At 43.2% G+C, this 22178-nt stretch overlaps 1 protein-coding gene across 1 annotated transcript; it reads left to right on the forward strand.

Moving 5' to 3' along the window:
- The first annotated feature begins 734 nt into the window (after positions 1-734).
- WSB2 (WD repeat and SOCS box containing 2) lies at positions 735-22169 on the forward strand. The gene is made up of 9 exons (XM_072600311.1): positions 735-984; positions 9988-10156; positions 13922-14166; positions 14347-14478; positions 16314-16414; positions 17568-17740; positions 18428-18538; positions 18661-18768; positions 19495-22169. The coding sequence occupies exons 1-9, from the start codon at positions 945-947 to the stop codon at positions 19655-19657; spliced, it is 1242 nt and encodes a 413-aa protein (XP_072456412.1). The 5' UTR covers positions 735-944; the 3' UTR covers positions 19658-22169.
- Positions 22170-22178: the final 9 nt, after the last annotated feature.

Genomic DNA, 22178 nt, shown 5'->3' on the forward strand with positions numbered 1-22178 from the left:
CGGATTTTCCCAGTACCCTCCCATCCCTTTCACCCTTAGCTGCTAATGATGAGGACAGGTAGAATCTGTAAGACTTCAAGGTTTGCAAAGCCCTTTGCAAATATCCCATTTGATCCTCACGGCCACCTTGGGAGGTTATTCTCATTTTACAGACTGGGAAACTGAGGCAGACAGAGGTTAAATGACTTGTTCAGGGTCCCTCCTAATGCCTCCCTTTCTGAAATCACCTCCATCCACTGCGTAAATACAGTTTTTACTCCCAGTTACTATTTTTCTCCCCAGCAAAAATGGAAGCTCTTTGAGGGCAGGGACCGTTCTTGCCTTTCTTTGTACCCTTATGCCCTTTAAACAGTAGGTGCTTGGCAGGTGCTGCCTGGTTGGTGAGTGAACTGCTGAGCCCAGGGCACGGAGTAGGTGCATTATCAGCTCCCTCCCGCAATCTCTTCTTTCTGGCTCTATCCCTCGCCCCGCCCCTTCCAGCCCCACCCCTTTGCTGTGGTCCTCCCCTGGCTCCGCCCCCGTCTCGTGCCTCAACCCTCGCCCCGCCCCTTCTGCTTCCGATCCTGCTGGCCGCGCCCCGTCTCCCGCAGCTTGACTCCAACCCTCACCCCCACTCTTTCTCGTGCGCCACTCCCTTTCCCCGCCCACTCCCTCTCTGGCCCCGCCCCCGGCCTCGCTCCTTCGCTAACTCCGCCCCTGCCCCCTCCAGGAGGCGGTGCCGGAAGGAGGCGTTCTCCTCGCGCCCGCCGCGCGCCACGTGACGGGAAGCAGCTGATGGCCGCTCCCGCGGAGGCGGGAGGGGCGGCGGGCCCGGAGGGAGCGGAGCCGGTGGGCGCGGAGGGCCCTGCCGGGGACGCCGAGCCATGAGGGGCCGCCCGCGCTGAGAGGGACCCAGAGGAGGAGCAGCGCCGGCGGCCCGGGCCCAGCGCCAGCCCCGCGGCCTCATGGAGGCCAGGCCCGGCGCGGGCGGCGCCGAGGCCGGAGGTGAGGGGCGGGGGGCCGGGGGCGGGGCGGGGGCGCCGGCCTTCCCCTGGGTCCTCCCCTCCCCCCTACGGCGGGCCCACCCTCCCCCGTACCGTGTGCACCCCAGTGTCCTTCCCAGTAACCTCCAGTATCTTCCCTTCCCGGTTGTGTGCGCCCCAATAACCTCCAGTATCCCCCCTGCCCTGCTGTGTGCACCCCGATAATCTCCAGTATCCCCCCTGCCCTGCTGTGTGCACCCCAATAACCTCCAGTATCTTCCCTTCCCGGTTGTGTGCGCCCCAATAACCTCCAGTATCTTCCCTTCCCGGTTGTGTGCGCCCCAATAACCTCCAGTATCTTCCCTTCCCGGTTGTGTGCGCCCCAATAACCTCCAGTATCTTCCCTTCCCGGTTGTGTGCACCCCAATAACCACCAATGACCCCAGTATTCTGCCTGTCCAGGTGTGCACCCCAGCAACCTCTCCTCGTGGGTCAAACCTCACTTTTTTCTCCCGTCTCATGGTGACCCGGATTCCCTCCTTGAATGCTCCGCCTTCTCCCACGGTCTTTCCTTGTTCCCCTTGGGTTAGTCTTCCCCAGTGTCCTCCGATCTTCCCAATTTCTCTCCTTTCATGGTGGCCCAAATCACCTCCTTGAATTCTCCCTTCCTCCCTTCCTCCCCTACAAGCTTTTCCCCCAGGGTCAGGGTTTTTTCTTTTACTTCAGTTATCCTAATTCACCCAGTAACCCCTGCTTCAGTGGCCTTAGCCCCACGTAGATTTTCTGCCTCAATATCTTCCTTTCTTTTAGACCTATTGTATGTACTCTGTGGGATCCATCCATATATCATGTTTCCTCCAAATAGCCTCCGTAAGTATTGTGTTCAGCCTAGATATCCTCTAAGGCCCTTTTGCCTTTCCCAGTAGTCTGATGGGATAGGGAGTGGTATAGGGTGAGAAAATTATCAGTCCTGGCCTTTCTGCCATATGCAAATTCTAGGGAGTTCCCTGATGCCCTGAGAAGTTTAGTTACTTGTCCAGAGGCATTCAGCATCCCTTTACAGCATGAGAACTTGATTCTGAGTCTCCCCTCTCTGTGTTACACCTTCCTGCCTCTTCATCACCATCATCTGTGTCTCCCCCAGATTATTGTTTTAGTTTTCCTTCTAGCCAGTTAACCCTTCCTCTCTTCCCCCCAATGTTGGTATAAGGAAAAACTTCCTCTCAGTGAAAACTCTCCAGAAGTGGGTTAGGCTGCCTGGGAAGGTGGTAAGTTTCCCCTCATTGGGTGTTCAGTCAGAGGCGGATGTCCAGACCACTTGATGGGAATGGTGGAGAGGGGCTTCTTGTTCTGATGTGGATTGATGAGATAGTCTTCAAAGGTCCTGGAAACTCTGTAATGACTTCCTTCTAATATCCACAGGGTCCTAGGTCTAGAGCTGGACAGGTCCTCAAAGGCCCTCTAGTCCTACCCCCTCATTTCACAGATGAGGAAACTGAGGCCCAGAGGGGAGAAGTGACCTGCCCCAGGTCACATGGGTGGGTTTCTAACCAGACTCAACTGTACCTTGCTATTTCAATTCACCCTTTAATATCTTTCCCAGAATATTCTGCTTCCCTCATTGGCTAATTCACTTTCACTATCCATCCTTCTAATAAGTTCCTTCTCTAGGGTGCTGTGTATTCTCAATGGTTGTCCTTCCTTGCCTCTCAGATGAGAGGTTGGACCACATGATCTCCAAAGGTCCCTTCCAGCCCCAAATCTGTGATCCTCAATTCATTCTGAAACTTTGCCCTGGGGAAATAAATCACTAAGAGCTGACCTTTCTAGAGCCCATATCATTTGTGGTCAGTTCTCCTGTGAGGTGGGCGCCTCTGGTGACCGTACTCCTTATTGATGTATGCGCTACTGATATTTTTATCTTTATTTTACCAGTGGGGAAACTGAGGTCCAGAGATGAAGTTAGAGAGGTAGGATTCAGACCAAGTGCAGGGCTATTTCCACCAAACCACACTGAATTCTAACATCCTTTCAAGGTCCTGTTCACCTACAATAGCTGTTCACCCCAACTCCCCATATCCTGTCCACTCCCAGTGTTTGCCCCCACAGTTAGCTTTGGTTGGGTTGAGGTGCAACTCTGTTAATGTTAACTACTCCCTTCCCTTCCCCCAACCCAAAGCCTAAAACCAAACCAAACAATCTGGCTTCTTGTTTCTCACATCTGTTGATCAGATTTCCTCCAGAGGTTTGGTGAAAGCCAGAATAACCCTACCACCTGCATTCTCTCCCCCAGTTTTTCCATTGGCTTCCCCCAGGGAAATCCTTGAGACTTACTAAGAAAAGGTGATGGTGGGAGGTGGTTTTGGGAATGAATTTTCTAGCTCCTTCAAAACCAAATGAGGAACATAGGGTGTGTTCCTCATTTGATCTCTGTCTTAGTGTCATTGACTGGTCTCTTCACACTGCTGGAACTTGTTCAAAGTAGAAAGTTAACTGCTTATTTGAATTACTCTCAGAAACTAGAAAATGTAAGACCTCAGTCACTCCCTCTTTTTGCCTTCTGCATGACCTAGGGTATATTTTAAGAGATTTGGTTACTTGCTGATCAGATGAGATAAAGTTATGTACAGTGCCATATAAATGTGTTTTTATGATTTTTGGTTTCCCCATGTAAGTGGTCTACTTGGTAGTGAGTTCTTGTGTTGTTTCCTAAAGTCTTTTAGTTCTTGAACCTGAAGGGAATTTTTATATCATGTAGTACAGTGCCCTCATTGTTTAACAGATGAATTAAAAAGCATATTATTAGGTGCTTACTGTGTTTGATGAGTTTTGCTCAAAGGGTCTTGGCCAAAGTCTCCAATACAAAGTTAGTTGAACATCTCAGATTCAAACCTAGATCTTTTTGATGATAAATGCCCCCATGCTTTTTCTGTTGCTCTAGGATCCCTCTAGAGAAGTCTAGATTTTCTACATACAAAGGATAATCCAGGTACTTGCCTGTCACAATACCTTCTGCAGTTAGGATAAATTGACATCACTTTTGATTGGTCTGAGAGCTGAGAAAGCTGAGAGCTCGCCAGTAGATAATCTTATTTGGGGGAAGGGAAGTACAGATGAATTCTTTTACGGCCATAAACCCTGAGCATACATTGAAACATGTTAAAAGATTGGTTTAGATGAGAGATACAGAAGAAAAGACATTTAAATTGGTTCTTGGGTCCCTTTTCACTTAAAAATGATCGAAGATCCCCCCCAGAGAACTTTTGTTTCTGTGAGTTATTTACCCCATTAGAAATGTAAAAGTTTTAGTGTTATTATGAAAATATATTTGGCTTTACAGATCCTCTGAAAGTGTCTTGGGGACTCCTAGCGGTTCTTGGATCATACTTTGAGAACAGTTAAATTATAATGTTTAGTCATCTAGGCTGGAATTCTAGGTCTCATCCTGGACTCCTTACTCTTTCCACCTCCCCCGCGAAAGTATCCAATCTGTTGCCTTTAAGTTCCAGCTAAAATTTCATCTTCTAGAGGAAGCCTTCCCTAGGCCCCTCTTAATTTCAGTGTTTTCTTTCTATTAATTATTTCCTATTTATCCTGTCTCTAGCTTGAGAGATATATATGTATATATATATATATATATATGTATATATATATTTGCATCTCCCATATTATGTCATAAGCTTTGTGAGGACAGGAAGAGCCTTTTGTCTTTTTAGTGCTTATCACTGTACCTGGCACTGTAATAGGCACTTAATAAATGTTTATTGAGTGAATGAAAATTGGTAGTGAATATGTTACTCCAGAATACTTTGTTATTCTAATGAAAATAAGGATTGAACTGAATAAAGTTCAGGTTTTTAGGGGGAGGAAGATGGAGAATTCTGACCTTGTGTGCTTCTGGGTGGTTTGATTAAAAATAGGAATTACAGGTAGATTTGTTGGTTTTCAATCAGGTCATTTTCCCTGGGGTGTTGGTGCTTTTTTAATTTGGGAGATGACATTTTCTTTGTTTGCAAAATGAGGTAGCTATTCAGGGAAATTTGTGGTAGCAGTTTTGCCAACCTTCCTGTCTGGGATATCTGATGGTTTTATTTAGTGCTTAACTGATGAAGCTTTAAAAAATTTTTGTCCTGGCTTTTAGTGTTAGATGTAACCAGGTAGGATGTTGCACTTGACAGCTTCTCCTTGAATTTCTCTTTTTTTAAAATACATTTTTATTGAAGTCACTTTTTAAAAATCCATAATCAGTATAGTTTTCTCCAAATTCCTTCCCCCTCACAGAGAACCATTCATATAAGAAATTTTATTTTTAAAGACAATAAAGGGGGAGAAGAGCATATCTGATCAGTACATCAGAAGGTTCTGAAAATATGTGCAATTTGCCATCCTCATAGAACTCCGCGAGGGTTGGGGTTGAGGGTGTTTTATTTTTTTAATATCTTTCAAGCTATGCTTGTTCTTTTGTAATTTTGCAACATTCGCATTTGATTGTTTTGCATGGTACTTTCCATTTACATTGTTATCATTGTGGGTATTGTTTTCTTGTCTTTTTACTCTGCTGACTTCACTGTGTCAGTTCATGTACATATTTCCCTGCTTCTTTGTATTCATCATACACATCATTTCTTGTAGCACAGTCGTATTCCATTACGTTCATGTGCTGTTACCGAAAGTGCTGCTACGGATACTTTGGTGTCTGTAGGGACATCTTTTCAATGACATTGTTGATGCACAAGCCTTGTGGAATCTGGGGTCAAAGTGATCCAGAGGCATGGATGTTTTCGTCTGTTTTTTGCATAATTCCAAATCACTGATTCACAACTGCCATTGATTTTCAAAGAAAGTGACTAACTTTTTTTAAGAACTTGTTTCTTTTACATCTGGGCAGAGATTTTGGGAGGTTGTGAAGATAACATAAGAGACTTGAGTTCATTTTTCTTTTTAATCAAAACAGGTACAGCAAGAGATCTTAATACTGTTGACAACATTAAGTGAGTCTTCTTAAGGTCCTACAGTTGAGTAGACTGTTACTTTGTGTCTAACTCAGTGCCTTGAATCCTTACATTTGTTCATTAGACCTGATTGTCCAAACAGATTCCAGTACTTCTATTCAACACTGATGCTGACTCAGTCTTTCCAAGGAAATGAATTTTTCCAGAATAGTTTCATCAAATCCAGGGTCTCTTGTTATGCTTATTGTATTTTTAGGTTCTATGATATGACAGTTTTCTTCCTCAGTAACTAGGGTTATTGGATCATGGAGCTGGAAGGGTAGTAGCTCTGTGAGTTGAGAGAAGGGTTGGATGGGAGAGATACTGTGGAAATAGAAATGCCAGGCTTTGGCAACTGGTTGCCAGTATGGGGTAATGGAGAGGAAACGAAGAGTCCATGGTAACCTTGAGGTTATGAACCTGGGATGCTGGAAGAGTGGTGGTGCTTTGGACAGAAATACAGAATTTTGGAAGATGCATAGGTTAGTGGGGAAAGATTGGTTCTCTTTTGGACATGTTGTATTTTAGATGTCTCTGGGACATCTAGTTGGAAATTTCTAATAGAGAATTGGGTTTTTCTAGTCTGAAGCTGGAGGAGGAACTGGAACTGGCTATTTAGATCTGGAAGTCATTGACATTGAGATCATAATTAAACCTCATTCCATGGAGGCTGACCATGGCACAGAGAACTAGTGTAAAGAGTAGGGAAGAGCCCTGGGGAACACCCCCAGTTAAGAGACTTGATTTGGGTGAAGATTCTGCCTAGGAGACTGGGAAGGGCTTGTTAGATGGGTAGGGAGAGCACCTGGAGAGAGGATTATCGTGAAAGATCAGAAAGGAGAGAGTCTAGGAGGAGAGAGCTTGGTCAGTGGTGTCAAATGCAGCAGAGAGGTAAAAGTCAAGAAAGATTAGGACTGAAAAAAGACAGCCACGTTTTGCTATGAAGAGATCACTGTTAACTCTAGAGAATTAACTGTGGAGTTGAATGATGAGGTTGGAAGCCAGTTTAAAAAGAGTTAAGGGAGGAGGACTGAGAAAGCATAGACAGTGAGTGTAGATAGCTTTTTCTAGGAAGGTGACTAAGAACAGGATAGGCCAGTATTGAATAGAGATCCTCCCCGGGATTGGTTGATGTTTGCTACACCACTGTTATTGAGCATGTAATAAGGCATCATGCAAAGGGTGGATTTAATATCATTTAGAGAAAGAAATGTTTTTAAATTATCAGACTGAAGAAAACATAATGAATTGTTCCAAAAAACATTAAACAAAATATGCATGTTTGAGGTATATGTTGTCCAGTGAATTACTCATTTTATTCTCCTTTCATTTGTTTCTTTGAGTGTATTTTGCACATAAAGATGTACAAATGAAAATATAAGTTCAGATGTGACACATACTTAAATATGTCTATATACACAATGCACAAAACACAGTATATTTTAAATGAATCAGTATTAAAACCTGGATTTGTTTTTTAGAAAAAGATTCTCTTTGCAAAAGAATTCACAGGCTACTTGTAAATTGTGATCTCCTTTAGTACCTATGAAATTCAGTTTATCCTTTCAATATAATTCTACAGATAAATACCTCTTATATTGAGAGATAACCTCTATTATATACATATTTTAATATTATAAGTAAGTAGCCAGATAGGTCAAAATTGTGAATTTACTTAATTATATATATATGTGATATACACACATATACATACACATGTGTGGGTTTTTTTTTAATAGTGTATCTCTCCACTCAAGTTGTGCTCTGATGCCTTATTGTAGTGTAGAGATACGATCCATAGTTTAGTGAATCTTAGGATTTAGAGCTTCCCTCCCCCATTTTGTGATGAGGTGGAGTTACTTGGGCAAGGTCATGTAGGGCAGGCATTCAGTGGGAGGAGAGCTGTGACTCAGACTGAGGCCTTCAGACCTACCTCTTTTCCTTTTTCTCCTACATCTGGCCAGTTCCCTTCTGAAAGTCTCTGTCAGTGGACTCTGGGAGACTCTTCCAAACTTTGAGAGGCTTCAAGTTTTGGCTTGTGACAGATTTTGTCACATGTGTCAGCCTTGTTCAGTTCCATCATGAGAATGTTAGCTTCTGTGTGATGAATATTTTTGGCTGTGGCCATTTATTAAAATCATCTTTGAGGAGATCTACATACTTGGAGGAACCTAAGTTCAGAGCTGAAAGGGCCCTTGATTTACAGGTGAAGAAACCAAGACCCACACAAAATGGACTTTCCCAGGGTGGTACAGGTCTTAGGTAGCATAACTGGGTTTTGAACCCATGTCTTACTACTCTAAGTCCAGTGCTGTTTCTACCAAATCACTTAGCTGTACAGGGAATGCCTGTGCCAGTTGAATCACAGGTCTTTGGAATCACTGAAGTGATCCTTTATCAGCTAAATTAAATCAGCATCTGGTAACGTTGAACCATTAACCGTATGAACAAGACACAGGCTAAATTTTAAATCTGAGAGCCTGTGTTTCCAGATCAGACTCTGAGCTAAAGGAAGCATGGAGGCCCTTTAGTCCAGGCCAGACATGACCGAGAAGCCCTTCTCTGACATCCCCAGTGAACAGTCATCCACATTCTGCTTGAAGTGGAAGCATGGTAGTAAGCATCTGGACTCTGGAAGACCTGAGTTCAAATCCTGTCCCAGATGCTTACTAACTCTGTGACCCTGGGCAAAGGCCCTCTCTCAGCCTCAGTTTCCTTATCTGTAAATTGGAAGTAGTAGTGGCCTTACAGGTTTGTTGTGAGGATCACATGAAATGCCATGTAAATCTTGGTTCTCTATGATTGCTAGCTATTATAAAACCTCCAATGAAAGCAAACTCAGCTTCCAAAAAGACAGCCAGTTCCACTTGACAGAGTTAAGAAATGCTTCCTAATCATCCTAAAGCTATATCTTGGCAGCTTTCCCTTTGATCATGGTTCTGCCCTTGAGGCCAAGCAGAATAAGGTTACTTCCTTTTCTGACATACTAATCCTTCAGACCCATGATAATTGTTAGGTTCCTTCCTAGTCTTCTCCAGGTGAGAACTACCACGTATCACATAGTTCTCATTTGGTATGTCCTTAAGTCCTCTAACCATCCTAGTTGTCAGCTCCAACTTGTCTACGTGTTTCCTAAAATATGGTGTCCAGAATTGCGCTGGACACATTGCAGAAGTGGCCTCAACAGGGCCAGAAATATTCTGGAACTCTTCCTTCTCTCATTCTGGATGCTTTGCCTTCGATTGTAGCCACCTAGGACAGCGCTAGTATCGTGGACCTCCGTGGTGTATGGCCAGCTTATATTCTACCTAGGAGTAGCTGCTGCCCTGCTGGCATTCAGGTCTGTGGGGTTCATCTGCCAAATGAGTTTGTTTGACTTTCACTTCTGTATCCTGTGGTCACTTCGCAGTGATTTAGAGTGTACAGTAGAAGTGGATGTTCTCATGGGTATTGCTTGCCTTTAACCTGCTATAAACTCCATGGGTGCTGAAGAAGCATAGGCACTATGGGAACTTGTGGTTCACTTATTTCTTTTCTCTACATCTTTGTGCTTTTTTATTGACTAGAAAAGTCACAGGTCTTTGGTTCTCTTCAGGCCTGTGATTGGAATAATGGTATGAGAAGGCCTTTCTGCTTGTTTCCCTAAGGTCTTGAAATCTGTAACATGTTACCATTCTAATGCTTCATGTTTTGCCCTTGCTGTTTTCCTCTTTTTGACATTCTTAGGAAAAGGAATCATTTGGCATTCATTTGTTATTGTCACATATACAAAGGTGTCATGTACAAAGGTTAAGTCATTGCTAACTGGTAGTCTGCACTGCCCAGTGTTTGAGTAATTGGGATGGAATGTGACCTGTGGCTTCTGTTTATTGCTCTGGGATATTGAAATAGAAGAGCCTATGAAGGAAGCAGGATATTTATAGAATTTCTGAGCTAGTTAGGTAGTGAGAATGTCTTCTTTTGGACTCTCGGTTCAAATACAGCTTTGGTTAGAAGTGAGAGTGTTTAAGTCATGATGCCATTTTCTTCCCCAGAGGTTCCTCTGCTGCTGGCTGAGCTGAAGCCTGGGCGACCGCACCAGTTTGATTGGAAATCCAGTTGTGAGACCTGGAGTGTTGCCTTTTCCCCTGATGGTTCCTGGTTTGCCTGGTCTCAAGGACACTGTATTGTCAAGCTGATTCCATGGCCCCTTGAGGAACAGTTGTAAGTAGTATCCCATCCTCTCCTAAAAGGGAAGAGCTTCTCAGAATACTTGAGTGGTTGGTTTTGATGATTTGTGAATGAATATACATCCTCTGTAAAGCTTTAAAAATGAATCCTTTCATTTGTATTCCTTGTGGATGAGTGGGGAAGCTAAAAAATGGTCCAAAATTGGGAAAAGTGATGAGGAAGGAGATTAATAGCCCACATCAGCATTTGCACAAATATTCATTACTTGCCTATTGTTTGCATGGCATCCTTAGGTATAATTAATCAGCTTTTGATGATAATTACATAAGATGATTCTTGTAGGTCCTGGATTTAGAGTTGGGTGGGACCTCAGAAGTCTTCCTGATCAACTTTCTCATCTAATTATAGGTGAGGAAACTGAGTCCCAGGGAGGTAAGCCTAGACACCTAGGAAGTCAGAGGGATGGTATTTGAGCCCAGGTGTTCAGGCTTCAGATTGAGCATTTTTCAGCGTATTGTTGTACCATGTTAAGGGACTAACATTTTTAATGTTGGCCAGATTCAGAAAGTAGGAAGTCAGAAGTTTGCTAATAACCTGTTATAGAATAAGTAGGTTCTGTAGTTGAATTCCATGAACTCCTCCTAGGCCAGATGTCCCTCTTTCTGGGTCACTGAATTTGCCCTGGGTGGCTCTCTAGAACAGTCATGGTCCTGAGAGCCAGCCATTTGTGTGGTTTTTATATATGGAACTTTAGAAGCTTTTGTTTCCATAAAACTTATTTTCAGAGTAAGTCTCTTGTTTCTGTTTCTTTCCCTCTCAAAACTAGCTACTTACTGCTAGGTCTAGATTAGAGGGAAAAATATCAAATTATGATTTGGGAGAATTGGGCTCTTTTCATTTCTTAGTTATATATCAGTGGGCAAGCCAGCTAAATTCTGCAAATAGAGATTTTGGTCTCTTCCTGTAAGGAAGGCTTGAAGTTAAATGAGGGCAAATGGGAGAGGGCTGTGATTTACTTAGAAGAACATAGCCACAGGTATACCCTCTTTGAACAAAAAGTTACTTCAGCAAATTGGGGCAGCTAGGTGGTGCAGTAGATAGAGCAGGAGTCAGGAGGACCTGAGTTCAAATCTCACCTCAGACACTTGGCACTCACTAGCTGTGTGACCCTGGGCAAGCCACTTAACCCCAATTGCCTCATCCGGGGTCATCTCCAGTCATCCTGATGAATATCTGGTCACTGGATTCAGATGGCTCTGGAGGAGAAGTGAGGCTGGTGACCTGCACAACCCTCCCTCACTCAAAACAAAGTCAAGTACAAGTCATGTCATTATTTCTCTGATGGCATGGTCTCCTTTGGCAACGAAGGATGAACACACACACTTCAGCAAATTAGTATTTGCTTTATAAAAGTACTTTGTAAATCATAAATCATATTATATAAATCATACTTTACAAAAGTGTGATTCTTTAAATAGCACAATCACAGAATTTTGGGGCTGGAAGGTATATTAAAGATCATATAATCTAACTTGCTTGTTTTACAGATGAGGAAAATGAGGTCCAGAGAAATATTTCAGAGAAATATTTCTAAATATTTATAAGGTTTATAAAGTTTGATTTATGTGAGGATTTTCAGGAACATGACTTTTTCCTGGAGAGGAATATCCACATAGAAATAGGAGACATGCTTTAAAATAAATAAACCTGAAACTCTTAGGAGGTGCTGAGCCTCATTGTAGTAGAATGAATGAACAATAGAAAAGATGGCTTCAAATCAGTTTGGCCATCGGTGTGTCCTTATGATCATCTGAAATGTTTGCATTTTAAGGATCACGGTATTTACAGAGATTACTCTAAACTCTCAACTTCTTGATATTTTTCAGTGTTGATTCTATCCATAAATATAAAATTATTATTTAGTTTGACAGACATTTATTATCTTTGTCACTATTTGATAGGTGCTGGGGATATAAAAACTAGAACCAAAGAAACATTCCCAACCCTCAAGGAACTTCCATTTTATTGGCAGAAACAGTGTGCACGTAGAAAATAAAATACAAACTTACATAAAGTAGTTTCTGGGTGTAGGGCACAGTCTAGTAAGGGTCCAGGGAGCGCAGTGGGAGGGTAGGGGGAGAATAGGATAGGGACACAGGGAGAATGGGCTTGGCATTGATGGGTATGAAAGAACATGGTGTAGTGGCCAAGGAAGGGAATGTCTACCTTGATAGTCTATAACTAAGCTGAGCCTTACCGACAGTGGATTGTTAGTCCCTTTACAGTAACAGTCAGTATGCGGATGGAATTCTCAGTCCTTAAGTAAGAGATGGAAGGATGGGGGGTGGAGACCATGAAAGGAGGACAGATGATGGAATTCTGTTTCTAAGCCTAATTATTCATGGACTTGCTTGATGGTCAGTTCAGTGCTCTGTGGAATCCTGGGCTTGACCTTCATGCCTGAGCCTGGTCTGCTTTGCCACAGAGTCCACTCCTCAATAGATTATCTTCTCCTGGTTGGGGAAAGTTCAAAGGATCTTTGATTGGAGGGAAAAAGATGTCTAGGCAAGTGACAAGTCTTGGCTTGTGCCTGATGGTCAGGGTTGTAGCTGTGGGGTGAGAGTGTTTGAAGTACTGCGGCTTCAGTCCTCAGGCCAGCCCAGCTTTGCCCTGGGGCTCATTTCAGTGGGGTGTGGATTCTCTCCCCCTGGTTGGGGGAAGCTTTGGAAGTTCTCTGGTCTTGGACTTGGGGAAGGAAGGGCAGCGAATATCAACTTCAACAGGTTTCGATTAAAACCCTGGAGAAATCAGTTTTACATAGCTTGTGTTTTCGCTTGGTCACAGTCTTTTATATGAGAGGATGTGCTGACAGAACACTGGATTGGAAAACAGAAGGCCTGAGTTGTAGTTCTGGCTCTGTCACTAACTAGCTTTGTGACCCTGGGCAAGTCATTTGACCTCTGAAGTCCCTTTTCTCTCTGGAATATTCTGTGATCTCTGTGACTCTAGGGTGAGTCTTTATTGGCCAGCTCCTGGTTAGACTTTATTGGCACTGTGGAGAAGAAACGGGAAATTAACATTCGCCATATCAGCTGCATTAGCAAGGACAGAATTTTGTTTTCTTGGGTCTTTCTAAGCCACATTAGAAACTGATACTTAATTTTTATTTTTTGTTATGATTTGTCTAACAACAAAATAAACACTTTCATATGTAAAGAATGAGTCAAGAGTTTTGCCTCTGCAAATTCCGCTGTGTCTAGCTTTTTCCCTGTAGAGTAGCTTCATGTGCAGGCCCAGAGTCTTTTTCAACCAGCTTTTCCTTGGGAAAAGATAACTGCATTTTTCCTTTCCGCCCTCCCAGCTCCAGAGAGCTGCCTGGACAGATATTTACTTAGTAATATAACTAGACTTAGCCAGGTCATAGGGGTGGGGAACCTGCAGCCTTGAGGCCACATTTGGCCCTGTAGGTCCTCAGGTGCAGCCCTTTGACTGAATCCAAACTTCACAGAACAAATCCCCTTAACAGAAGGCTTTGTTCTGTAAAACGTGGTCTCAGTCAAAAGGCCGCACCTAAGGACCTAGAAAGCTACATGTGGTGTCAAGGCCACAAGTTCCCCACTTCTGACCCAGGCCTTTGTGCAGACCTGTGGTAAATAAAGATGAGCAGAGGTCAGTGAGATTCTCTGAAGGAGTGAAAAGGAAGGGTCATCTAGCTCACTTGTTCCCTTGTAACTTTAAAGATTTAGAAATTCTAATGTCAAAAGTAAGGAATCATTAAGATATTCCTTCTTCCTACAGCATCCCCAGAGGGTTTGAGCCTAAAAGCCGAAGCAGCAAAACAGATCTGAAGGGGCGAGGCAGCCCAAAGGAAAAGACGCTGGACTGTGGTCAGATTGTCTGGGGTTTGGCCTTCAGCCCGTGGCCGTCACCACCCAGTAGAAAGCTCTGGGCACGCGTCTGCCCCCCAGCACTGGATTTCTCTTGCCTTATTCTTGCAACAGGACTCAATGATGGGCAGATCAAAATTTGGGAGGTGCAGACAGGTAGGTAGGAAGCCCATGAGGGAGACTGAGGACACATGGCAGGTGGCTTATCATTTGTAGTGGGGATCTGGCTGCTGGTTTGTGGTTGTAGCTATGACCTTCTTAATCTGCCTCTATAGTAAAAAGCTTCTAGTCACACCAGCAGCACAATTGACTGAATGCACATGTTTCTGTCCTTAGGGCGACTGCTTTTGAATCTGTCTGGCCACCAGGATGTGGTAAGAGATCTGAGCTTCACACCCAGTGGAAACTTGATTTTGGTTTCTGCATCAAGGGATAAAACACTTCGGATCTGGGACCTAAATAAAGATGGTATGAATGTGATGAAACTGCCTGAATTCGTAAGAATGTTTCCCATTTTCCCATCTGCAAAATGGAAAAATATACTATCTGGATCTAAGTCTGTTTTAAATCCTTGATAATAATGGCTGTGCTGGACCCAAGGCTTAATGTTTTTTATTAGAAATAAGAAAAAACTCAGTAAACTCCTTGAAGTGCATTCTAAGCTTGCTGTAATTTTCCTTGGAAAAAAGGTTTCATCTTTTTAGGGAATTATACCTAGAACAAAGTTCCGTAGAGGGAGCTACTAGTGTTGTTCCTTAGTTGGAAGGAGGACATTATAAAAACGACTATTTGCTTGTCCTTTCTTTGAAATAATAGTGGCAAGGGAAGGAAAAAGTGGCACTGTAAGGAGCAGAGAACTGAGTGGAGGCCTCCCCCCTCACTCCCCAGGTATTTTTGGCAGAGCGCATTTAGGTTCTGGCTTCCCACCCATGGCCAGGTGACCTCTCTTCACTGCACCATTGAAAGGGTCCTGCTCCTCTATTACAAAACCAGGGAAGGTCAGGGGCTTCCATGAAAAACCACTTGATGCAGAGTTGTTCTGAGTTTTCAGTACATTTTCATTTAAATGCTATTTACATGTATTCCTATCATATAATTTTAGTCATTTAAGTTTAAAAGTGTCCCAGGGCATTATGAAGATCCTGTATGAGGCCTCCAGATAGAATGAAAACTCAAAATGTCAGCATGGATGGTAAGATTGGCATTCTGTACAAGTCAAGAATAAATTTAGTTTTCTGAGGGGGTGCAGAAGGGTAAGTACATAAATAAAATGTCATTCTGGGAGAGTAATCCTGGATATTGAGGACTAGTTTGGGAGCTTAGAAATCACTGGGTTTTACCTTTTTTTTTTTTTAAATGAGGAAACTGAGACCCAGAGGAGGTCAGTGACTTGCTAGCGGTCAGGCACATAGGCAGTGTGAACAGAGATGTGTGAGCCTCAACCCCAAACTCCAGATGGATTAGGGTGGGGGGGAACAGTGACTTTTATCTGAGCAGGATGGGAAAGCTTTCCAAACTTTGGAACAAATGGTAGGTGGCAGGGCAGGGTGAAGAAGGGACATCTTTGGGGAATTCGTGGTGGCCCAAGGGTGATGTGCTGCCTTGGGTGGAGCAGGGCTTACAGGGGGAAGGGGGAAGGGAAATGAGGGAAGAAGTGTCTTGAATTGATTTTTTTCCCTTTGAAAAACTGCAGTGAGGTCAGTGATTCTTCCACAATTATGCAGCCTCCTAGATCACTCTTCTGAGAGAAGTTGCATAAGCATATTCATCTAAGTCATCTTTCTGAGGAGTTGATAACTTGATGGTTAAATTGTGTTATGGTCAGACATAATTTGTAACAAATTTTTCATAATTCAGTTAAAAGCAGTTTTATTTATCAGTAAAAAGAGAGTTTAAAAGTGAAACATTAGAGTTTTTGGGATTTGAACTTGATTCTTAGAGCACTGAGAAACCACTGCTTTAAGGGCGTTGTGAAATGAGGAGTGAAGAAAGTGTTGTACGCAGGGCAGCCATCGGAGGCAGCCATGTGGAGGAGAGGCTGGGCATCATGAGAAGTGTGTTCTGCTCTACAGCTCTTTGTGATGTGTTTCTGTGGTTTCCCTCGGGGAGAATTTGGCCTACTTGTCATGTTTTCTGGTGACTTCATTAACCGTGTGACTAGATTTAACAGCATTAAGAGTTTCCCACTTGGTCAGTGGAGATGGGTTGGCTGTGATGAGGGCACAGGGCCCTGGATGCCCCTGTCATCACTTCCACAGTCTCCCCGACAACAGAGTCACTGTTTGCTTCTCTTTCTCTGACAGGCAAACAGATCCAAGTGCTGTCTGGCCATCTGCAGTGGGTTTATTGCTGTTCCATCTCCCCAGACTGCAGCATGCTGTGTTCTGCAGCAGGAGAGAAGTCTGTAAGTCACCAGTGTTAGGAGTTGTTCCTCCACTGCCCGAGGTCATTTAGAAGAGGGGTCTGCAGCTGCCCTTTTGTGGGCTGGTCAGTAGACAAACAAGGGTCATGAAAGACACAGGGCTGCAGCTTGCTGACCTCTGTGCCTGGACGACTTCCCTGGGCCTCCTGGCCAGGGTCTGTCAGTTCTCACCCATCCTCCTCAGGGGCTGAAGGGGGTGTCCCTGTGTGGAGGAGGCACCTGGTGTTAGCTGAAGGGACTAAAGCTGAGCCTATCCCCAAAAGGGAGAGATCTTTATTTGGCATTTTAAAAGAAGCGAGCTCTCTGAAATGTTTGCTTAGGGCCCAAAGTTTAAAGAGAAAATATGGATGTGAGCCCATCTTTTCCATTTCACTTGATGTGGTTACAGTCCACTAATAGGATCCAGGTCCAGAAACACTCTTTAATGGATGTTTTATGTGATAAAGTAATGAAGTGCTCTTTTAGCTTGGCTCTGAAATTTCACGTAGGTAAGTCAGTGATGGGACACCCATCAGAAAGAAAATCAGATTTGGATTAGGGAGTAGTTTGTTTCTGTTTTGATGCGACATGAAGTCTTGTGGCCTACACACATAGGTAGCTTGGAGAAGGCCAGAGCCGTGTTGGCTGATCACTCAGCTTTTCTGGAGGGGGAGACTCCCCACCCCGACTTTGGTTCAGTGGCTGCTGTTTAGGTTTAGTTCAGCACACTGATCCCAGAAACATCCCTCATGGGCTGTGAATGGCTGGAATCAGATTTGGTTTTGCAGGGTGCCAGGGCCACCAGAGGGCCTCAGGACCACTCAGGAGAAAGGTGCTTCTTTTTAGGAGATAAAGTCCTATGGCTTTGACTCAGTGAGAACATAATGTTCCACTTCTGCCATCAGAATCAGTAGGACTTTGGTAGGACTTAATTAACTCTTAGCAAGGTTTGCTGAGGCCAGCCCTGCCTGACCCTTCCACTTGGAGGACATAAACTGGATAGATGGTGGATGTCAGGGATTCAAAGCTATTACCTTGATTAATCTGTCCTTCTGAGGCTCCAGATGCCAAGGGGAAGGCGATGGGGAGCCTTTGTCTTTTCTGTGAAAGCCCTGCCCCATTCTTGTTGCCAGCTGAATACCATTCTTTTTCTCAGGTTCTTCTCTGGAGCATGCGGTCCTACACATTAATTAGGAAGCTAGAGGGGCATCAGAGCAGTGTGGTTTCCTGTGACTTCTCTCCTGACTCTGCACTCCTTGTCACAGCTTCCTATGACACCAGTGTCATCATGTGGGATCCCTACACTGGAGAGAAACTGAGGACCCTTCAGTAAGGACCACATCCTTGCTCAAAACTTCCCAGTGGGGTAGATGGTGTGAGACCCACTTTGGAGCCTGCATGTGAACCTTGTGGTCTGAGGCAAGGGATGGGACAACCAGAGGAACCCTCGGGGAAAAAGATGGTTTCATGTTTCACGAATGCTTCTCTGCAGCCCGGGTGTGTGTACAACTGGGACATCGCTTGTGAGCTGTCTGGCCATCTCTGTGTTCAGATGCCTGACTTTAGAGTTGTCAGTGGGGAATGGCAGAGTTTTAAGATGTTCACTAACGAAGTCAGGTTTTCTGATCTAAAACCATGGTTTCCAAAATGAATTGTGGTGTTCCTAAAAACTTAGAATTGACTTTTTTTTTCTATTTTACATAACAAAATATGATTTACGATGTAATTGTTATCATCATAATTGGGGTAAAAGATAGTTGTGTAGAGTTACTCAGTGAAATGTGATCTTTGACACTTTACATAAGGAAATGTGTCCTTTAGCAAAATATTAATGTCCAGGTGGTTTGTTAGGGTTGGTCTGTGCCTTTTCTATTAGGACAGACAGCAGGTGTGTCTATCCTTTTTCTGACCACAGCTCTGGATTTTCACTTGGGTTTGCCTCTTTGATGGGAGGAAGTGAAGAGGACGGTCAGTCACAACTACAGCAAATCCTCCTGGTTCTTTCCGTCCCTGTAGGCACGTGTTAGACTCTCAGTTGGATTATACCCGTGATGTCCATGCCAGCTCGCTGAGATCAGTGCGCTTCTCTCCAGAAGGCTTATACCTTGCTACAGTGGCAGATGACAGGTAAATGGATGGATTGTGTCATTGAGAACCCCTGAGGGAGTCTGCACAAATGTCTTCAGTTCTATATCTACTTAATCTCACTTAGTCATTAAGTAATAACCTTATATTTCTCTTTCATTTAGACTGCTCAGGATCTGGGCTTTGGAACTGAGAACTCCAGTTGCATTTGCTCCTATGACCAATGGTCTTTGCTGCACGTTTTTTCCACATGGTGGAATTATTGCCACAGGGTGTGTATATCTCTGTCTTGAACAGATGAGATAGCTGTTTCTCCAGAGTACAGTATGGAGCTCTGTGCCTTAAGAAAGGAAGGAGGGGACTCCTTGTTCACTTGGGGGGGTCCATAGCAGAATGTCAGTTACAGTAACTCAAGGATCATCTTTGAATGCACCAGAGAGGTTGTGAGCTGCCTCATTAGTAGGTATTACCTATGTGAGCTCTTGATGAATTAATTTTAGATTAATGTAGTTAGATGTCAGCGTATAAGATTGTATTTGTTTTTCTGCCACACTACCTAATTAATTTATTTTCTACGTAGAAGACTTAATAGTGGTATTGGTGATAGTAGTGGTAGACAGTTGTATGTTCTTATACTGAAAGGCTAAAATGACATAGTGGTTACATGGAAATTCCTTAGGATTAAGAGCAGGGCAGGGGTGGGGAACCTGTGGCCTTCAGGCCACATGTGGCCTTTTGATTGAATCCAGATTTTACAGAACTGGCAAATTTGGATTCAGTCAAAAGGCTGCACTTAAAGACCTAGAAGGCCACCTGAAGGCAGATACATTGCTGAGGATCACTTATCCTGTAGATTCCAGCGCAGCCTTCTTACGTTTGGACATTGGCTTGTTTTCTCAGCATAAGAATTTGAGTCTGCCTTTTTCACATGCAATCAATGTTATTCATGCTTAGAAGCTTGAATATCTCTTAGTGCCTCGGTTTCTGTTTCTCTTTAGGACAAGAGATGGCCATGTCCAGTTCTGGACAGCACCCAGGGTCCTGTCATCACTGAAGCACTTATGTCGGAAAGCCCTTCGGAGTTTCCTTACAACTTATCAAGTCTTAGCACTGCCAATACCCAAGAAAATGAAAGAGTTTCTTACATACAGGACCTTCTGAGCCATGCCCCGAGCTTCTGCCCAAAAGACAAAAAGAGATCATGAGTCCTCTTCTCTCCTAATGACAGGATTAACCTTTCTGGCAAAGGTGGAGCTGAATCATCTAATGAAAACAAGATGGGCTCATAAGCTATGATTCCTCTTTGAAGCAGGATTGTTTTGGATTGTAAACATGGAGTTAATAGACTGTAGCAGGGGAAAAAATCCTGGTGAACTGGTCATTGACCTTTTTATCTTTAATATTCAAAATTCAGTAATAGAGGAGGTGGTTCCATTGCTGTGGCTACAGAGCCTTAGTTTAAATTGTCTACTTATTAACAGCACAGTTTAATTCTCTTGGCGTCTTGTCTCAAAGTGCAGTTAATAATGTTTTGCTTATAAAAGTAAGTGGGTCTTGAGCTCTCTTTAGTGATAAAGGAAAGAAGCATAATTTTCGTCACAGGGAAATCCAACTTCTGCCCAACACTTCTCTCAGTTTAGTCTTTAAAAGCAGTGGTAGCTAAACATTACATTGTTCTCTTGCTCTTGGTTCAGAGTGTCAGGGACCATGCCTTTGTTTAGCCAAGTGCAAATACTTTTAATTTATGAAGTCAAGTTTGTCTTTGTTTTTCCTCTGCTTTTGACTTTGACAAACAAGACAGAGCTTTAATGGGGGGTGGGGGGGGTGATCCTTGGATGTGAATGATCATCAGTTTAGTTGAATGAACAGGCTATTTAAATCAAAGGGTGTGGTGTGGACTGATGAAGACATTATAACTGGCTTTTAAAATAATGGTGTGCATGTAAAGGAGGAAGCAGTGTAAGATTACAGTAAGGGTGCATTTCTAACTGCATGACTCTTGTCTTTGCTACTGATTTTTCAGTGGTTTACCATTAACAGCATATTTATTTGTGCTTTCTGAGCATAAGTTGTTTAAGGTACAATTTTGTTTTGAGAATCTCAATGGTAGATGAAAACCACAGCATAATCAGAACAGTTGTACATGGAACTTCATAGCTGTATGGAGGTATCTGGGTTTTCATTGTTTCAACTGGTATTTTTATATATATGTATGAGATTGATCTTTGCTGCTTAACTCCATTTCCAGTCCTGCCTCCCAAATGAAAATAATTCTTTAAGATTCAGGTTTTTCCTTCAATCAATAAGTCAATCAATCAGTAAACATTTGTAAAGGGCCTGCTACGTCTTAGGCACTCTTAAGTACTGTGGGTACAAAAAGGAAAAAGAAGCCTTGGCCCTCAAGTTTACAATCCAATCTAAACCTTGGTTCAGAATTCTTTAAGACCTTTTAAAATGCATTATTTGCAATTTTTTTTTAAGAAAATGAAACATTCTTTTCCTTAGACCCACCATTTTACCCATACTCATTATTTTGGTAGAATGCTGTTGTACTACTACATTAGACTCTTTAGAGCCCTTTTATCTGAGGGATGGACCATTAATGCCTGGTTTGGAGGAAAGAGCCACAGACTCAAGAGACCTGGGATCAAATTCTGCCTCTGACACTGTGTGGTTCATGTGACCTTGGGCTTACTTCACCTCCTGAGGTCTTGGTTTCCTCTTCTACCAAAGGAAAAGGCCTTTGAGAGCCTTTTTGCTCCACATTTGTGATGTGGAAAATGTGACTGCTGAGAGAGGGAAGTGCAGCCGCAGCTATATTGTGTGGGGGATTATGGGAAAAAAAAGTTCATCTTAAACAAGGGGGATGTTGATATCCTGACATCCAGGGACCCAAGTATAGCCATCACCTCCTAAGAGGCTTCATTGAGTATTTTGGGAAGCTACATTGAGCCTTTTGCAGCATCACGGAGGGGCTGAGAGAGATCTCCATCCTTAACGCTTTCTGGCTTAGAAGCGGCTGGCCTGCTGCACAGTCACCTTCATACTGTGACGAGGCACAAGAACTTAGTGGGGGCTACTTCCTAAGTAGTCTTAGTAAAATGGGGAGCCCTCATTTCAAAGAATGTATCCTAAAAGGCTTTCCAGTCTGTACTAGGGAGTACAAAGTGGAATTGATATTTCCCTTCCCCTGTGGCTTCTGATGAAGAATCACAGAATTTCTTTTGGATGACAAGAAATTGATTCCATCTTCTATCTATTGAAACAGTTTATGCTACCAAAGTTTACCAAGTTCTAAGACCCTTATATTAAGGAACCAAATCAACATCTACTTAAGGACTTAGGACTTATGGAGAGCAGGAAAATGCATAGGAGAACTTCTTTCAGTGAGTGAGCCATCTAATTTACTAATATTGAGATAATATGAAATGCAGCAAAATTGTCATTGAAGCACCAGTTTGAGCATGTAAAACTAAAATTTAAATGACTAATATTTCAAGTGTTCTGTGTTCACAAGTGATCTTCATACAGCCACTGGTACCATGGGGGATAATTTAAAGACCAGTTGTCTTTTAAATTCTTTTCGTTCCTTTCTACACTACAATTAGGAAGCTGCTTGTGACTTTTACAATTCAAGGATGAAAAATAAAAGTCAAATTTTTTAAAGTCAAAAGATGATGTC

This window comes from Notamacropus eugenii, chromosome 4 (genome assembly GCF_028372415.1).
Source record: "Notamacropus eugenii isolate mMacEug1 chromosome 4, mMacEug1.pri_v2, whole genome shotgun sequence".
Taxonomy (NCBI): Eukaryota; Metazoa; Chordata; class Mammalia; order Diprotodontia; family Macropodidae; genus Notamacropus; species Notamacropus eugenii.

What these genes read in the sequence shown, in the direction of transcription:
- WSB2 (XM_072600311.1), top strand. Translation starts at nt 945, where the DNA reads ATGGAGGCCAGGCCCGGCGCGGGCGGCGCCGAGGCCGGAG. An exon ending in TGGCCCCTTGAGGAACAGTT is followed by an intron (nt 10,157 to 13,921) that starts GTAAGTAGTATC and finishes TTCTTCCTACAG; the next exon opens with CATCCCCAGAGGGTTTGAGC. An exon ending in AATTTGGGAGGTGCAGACAG is followed by an intron (nt 14,167 to 14,346) that starts GTAGGTAGGAAG and finishes TTCTGTCCTTAG; the next exon opens with GGCGACTGCTTTTGAATCTG.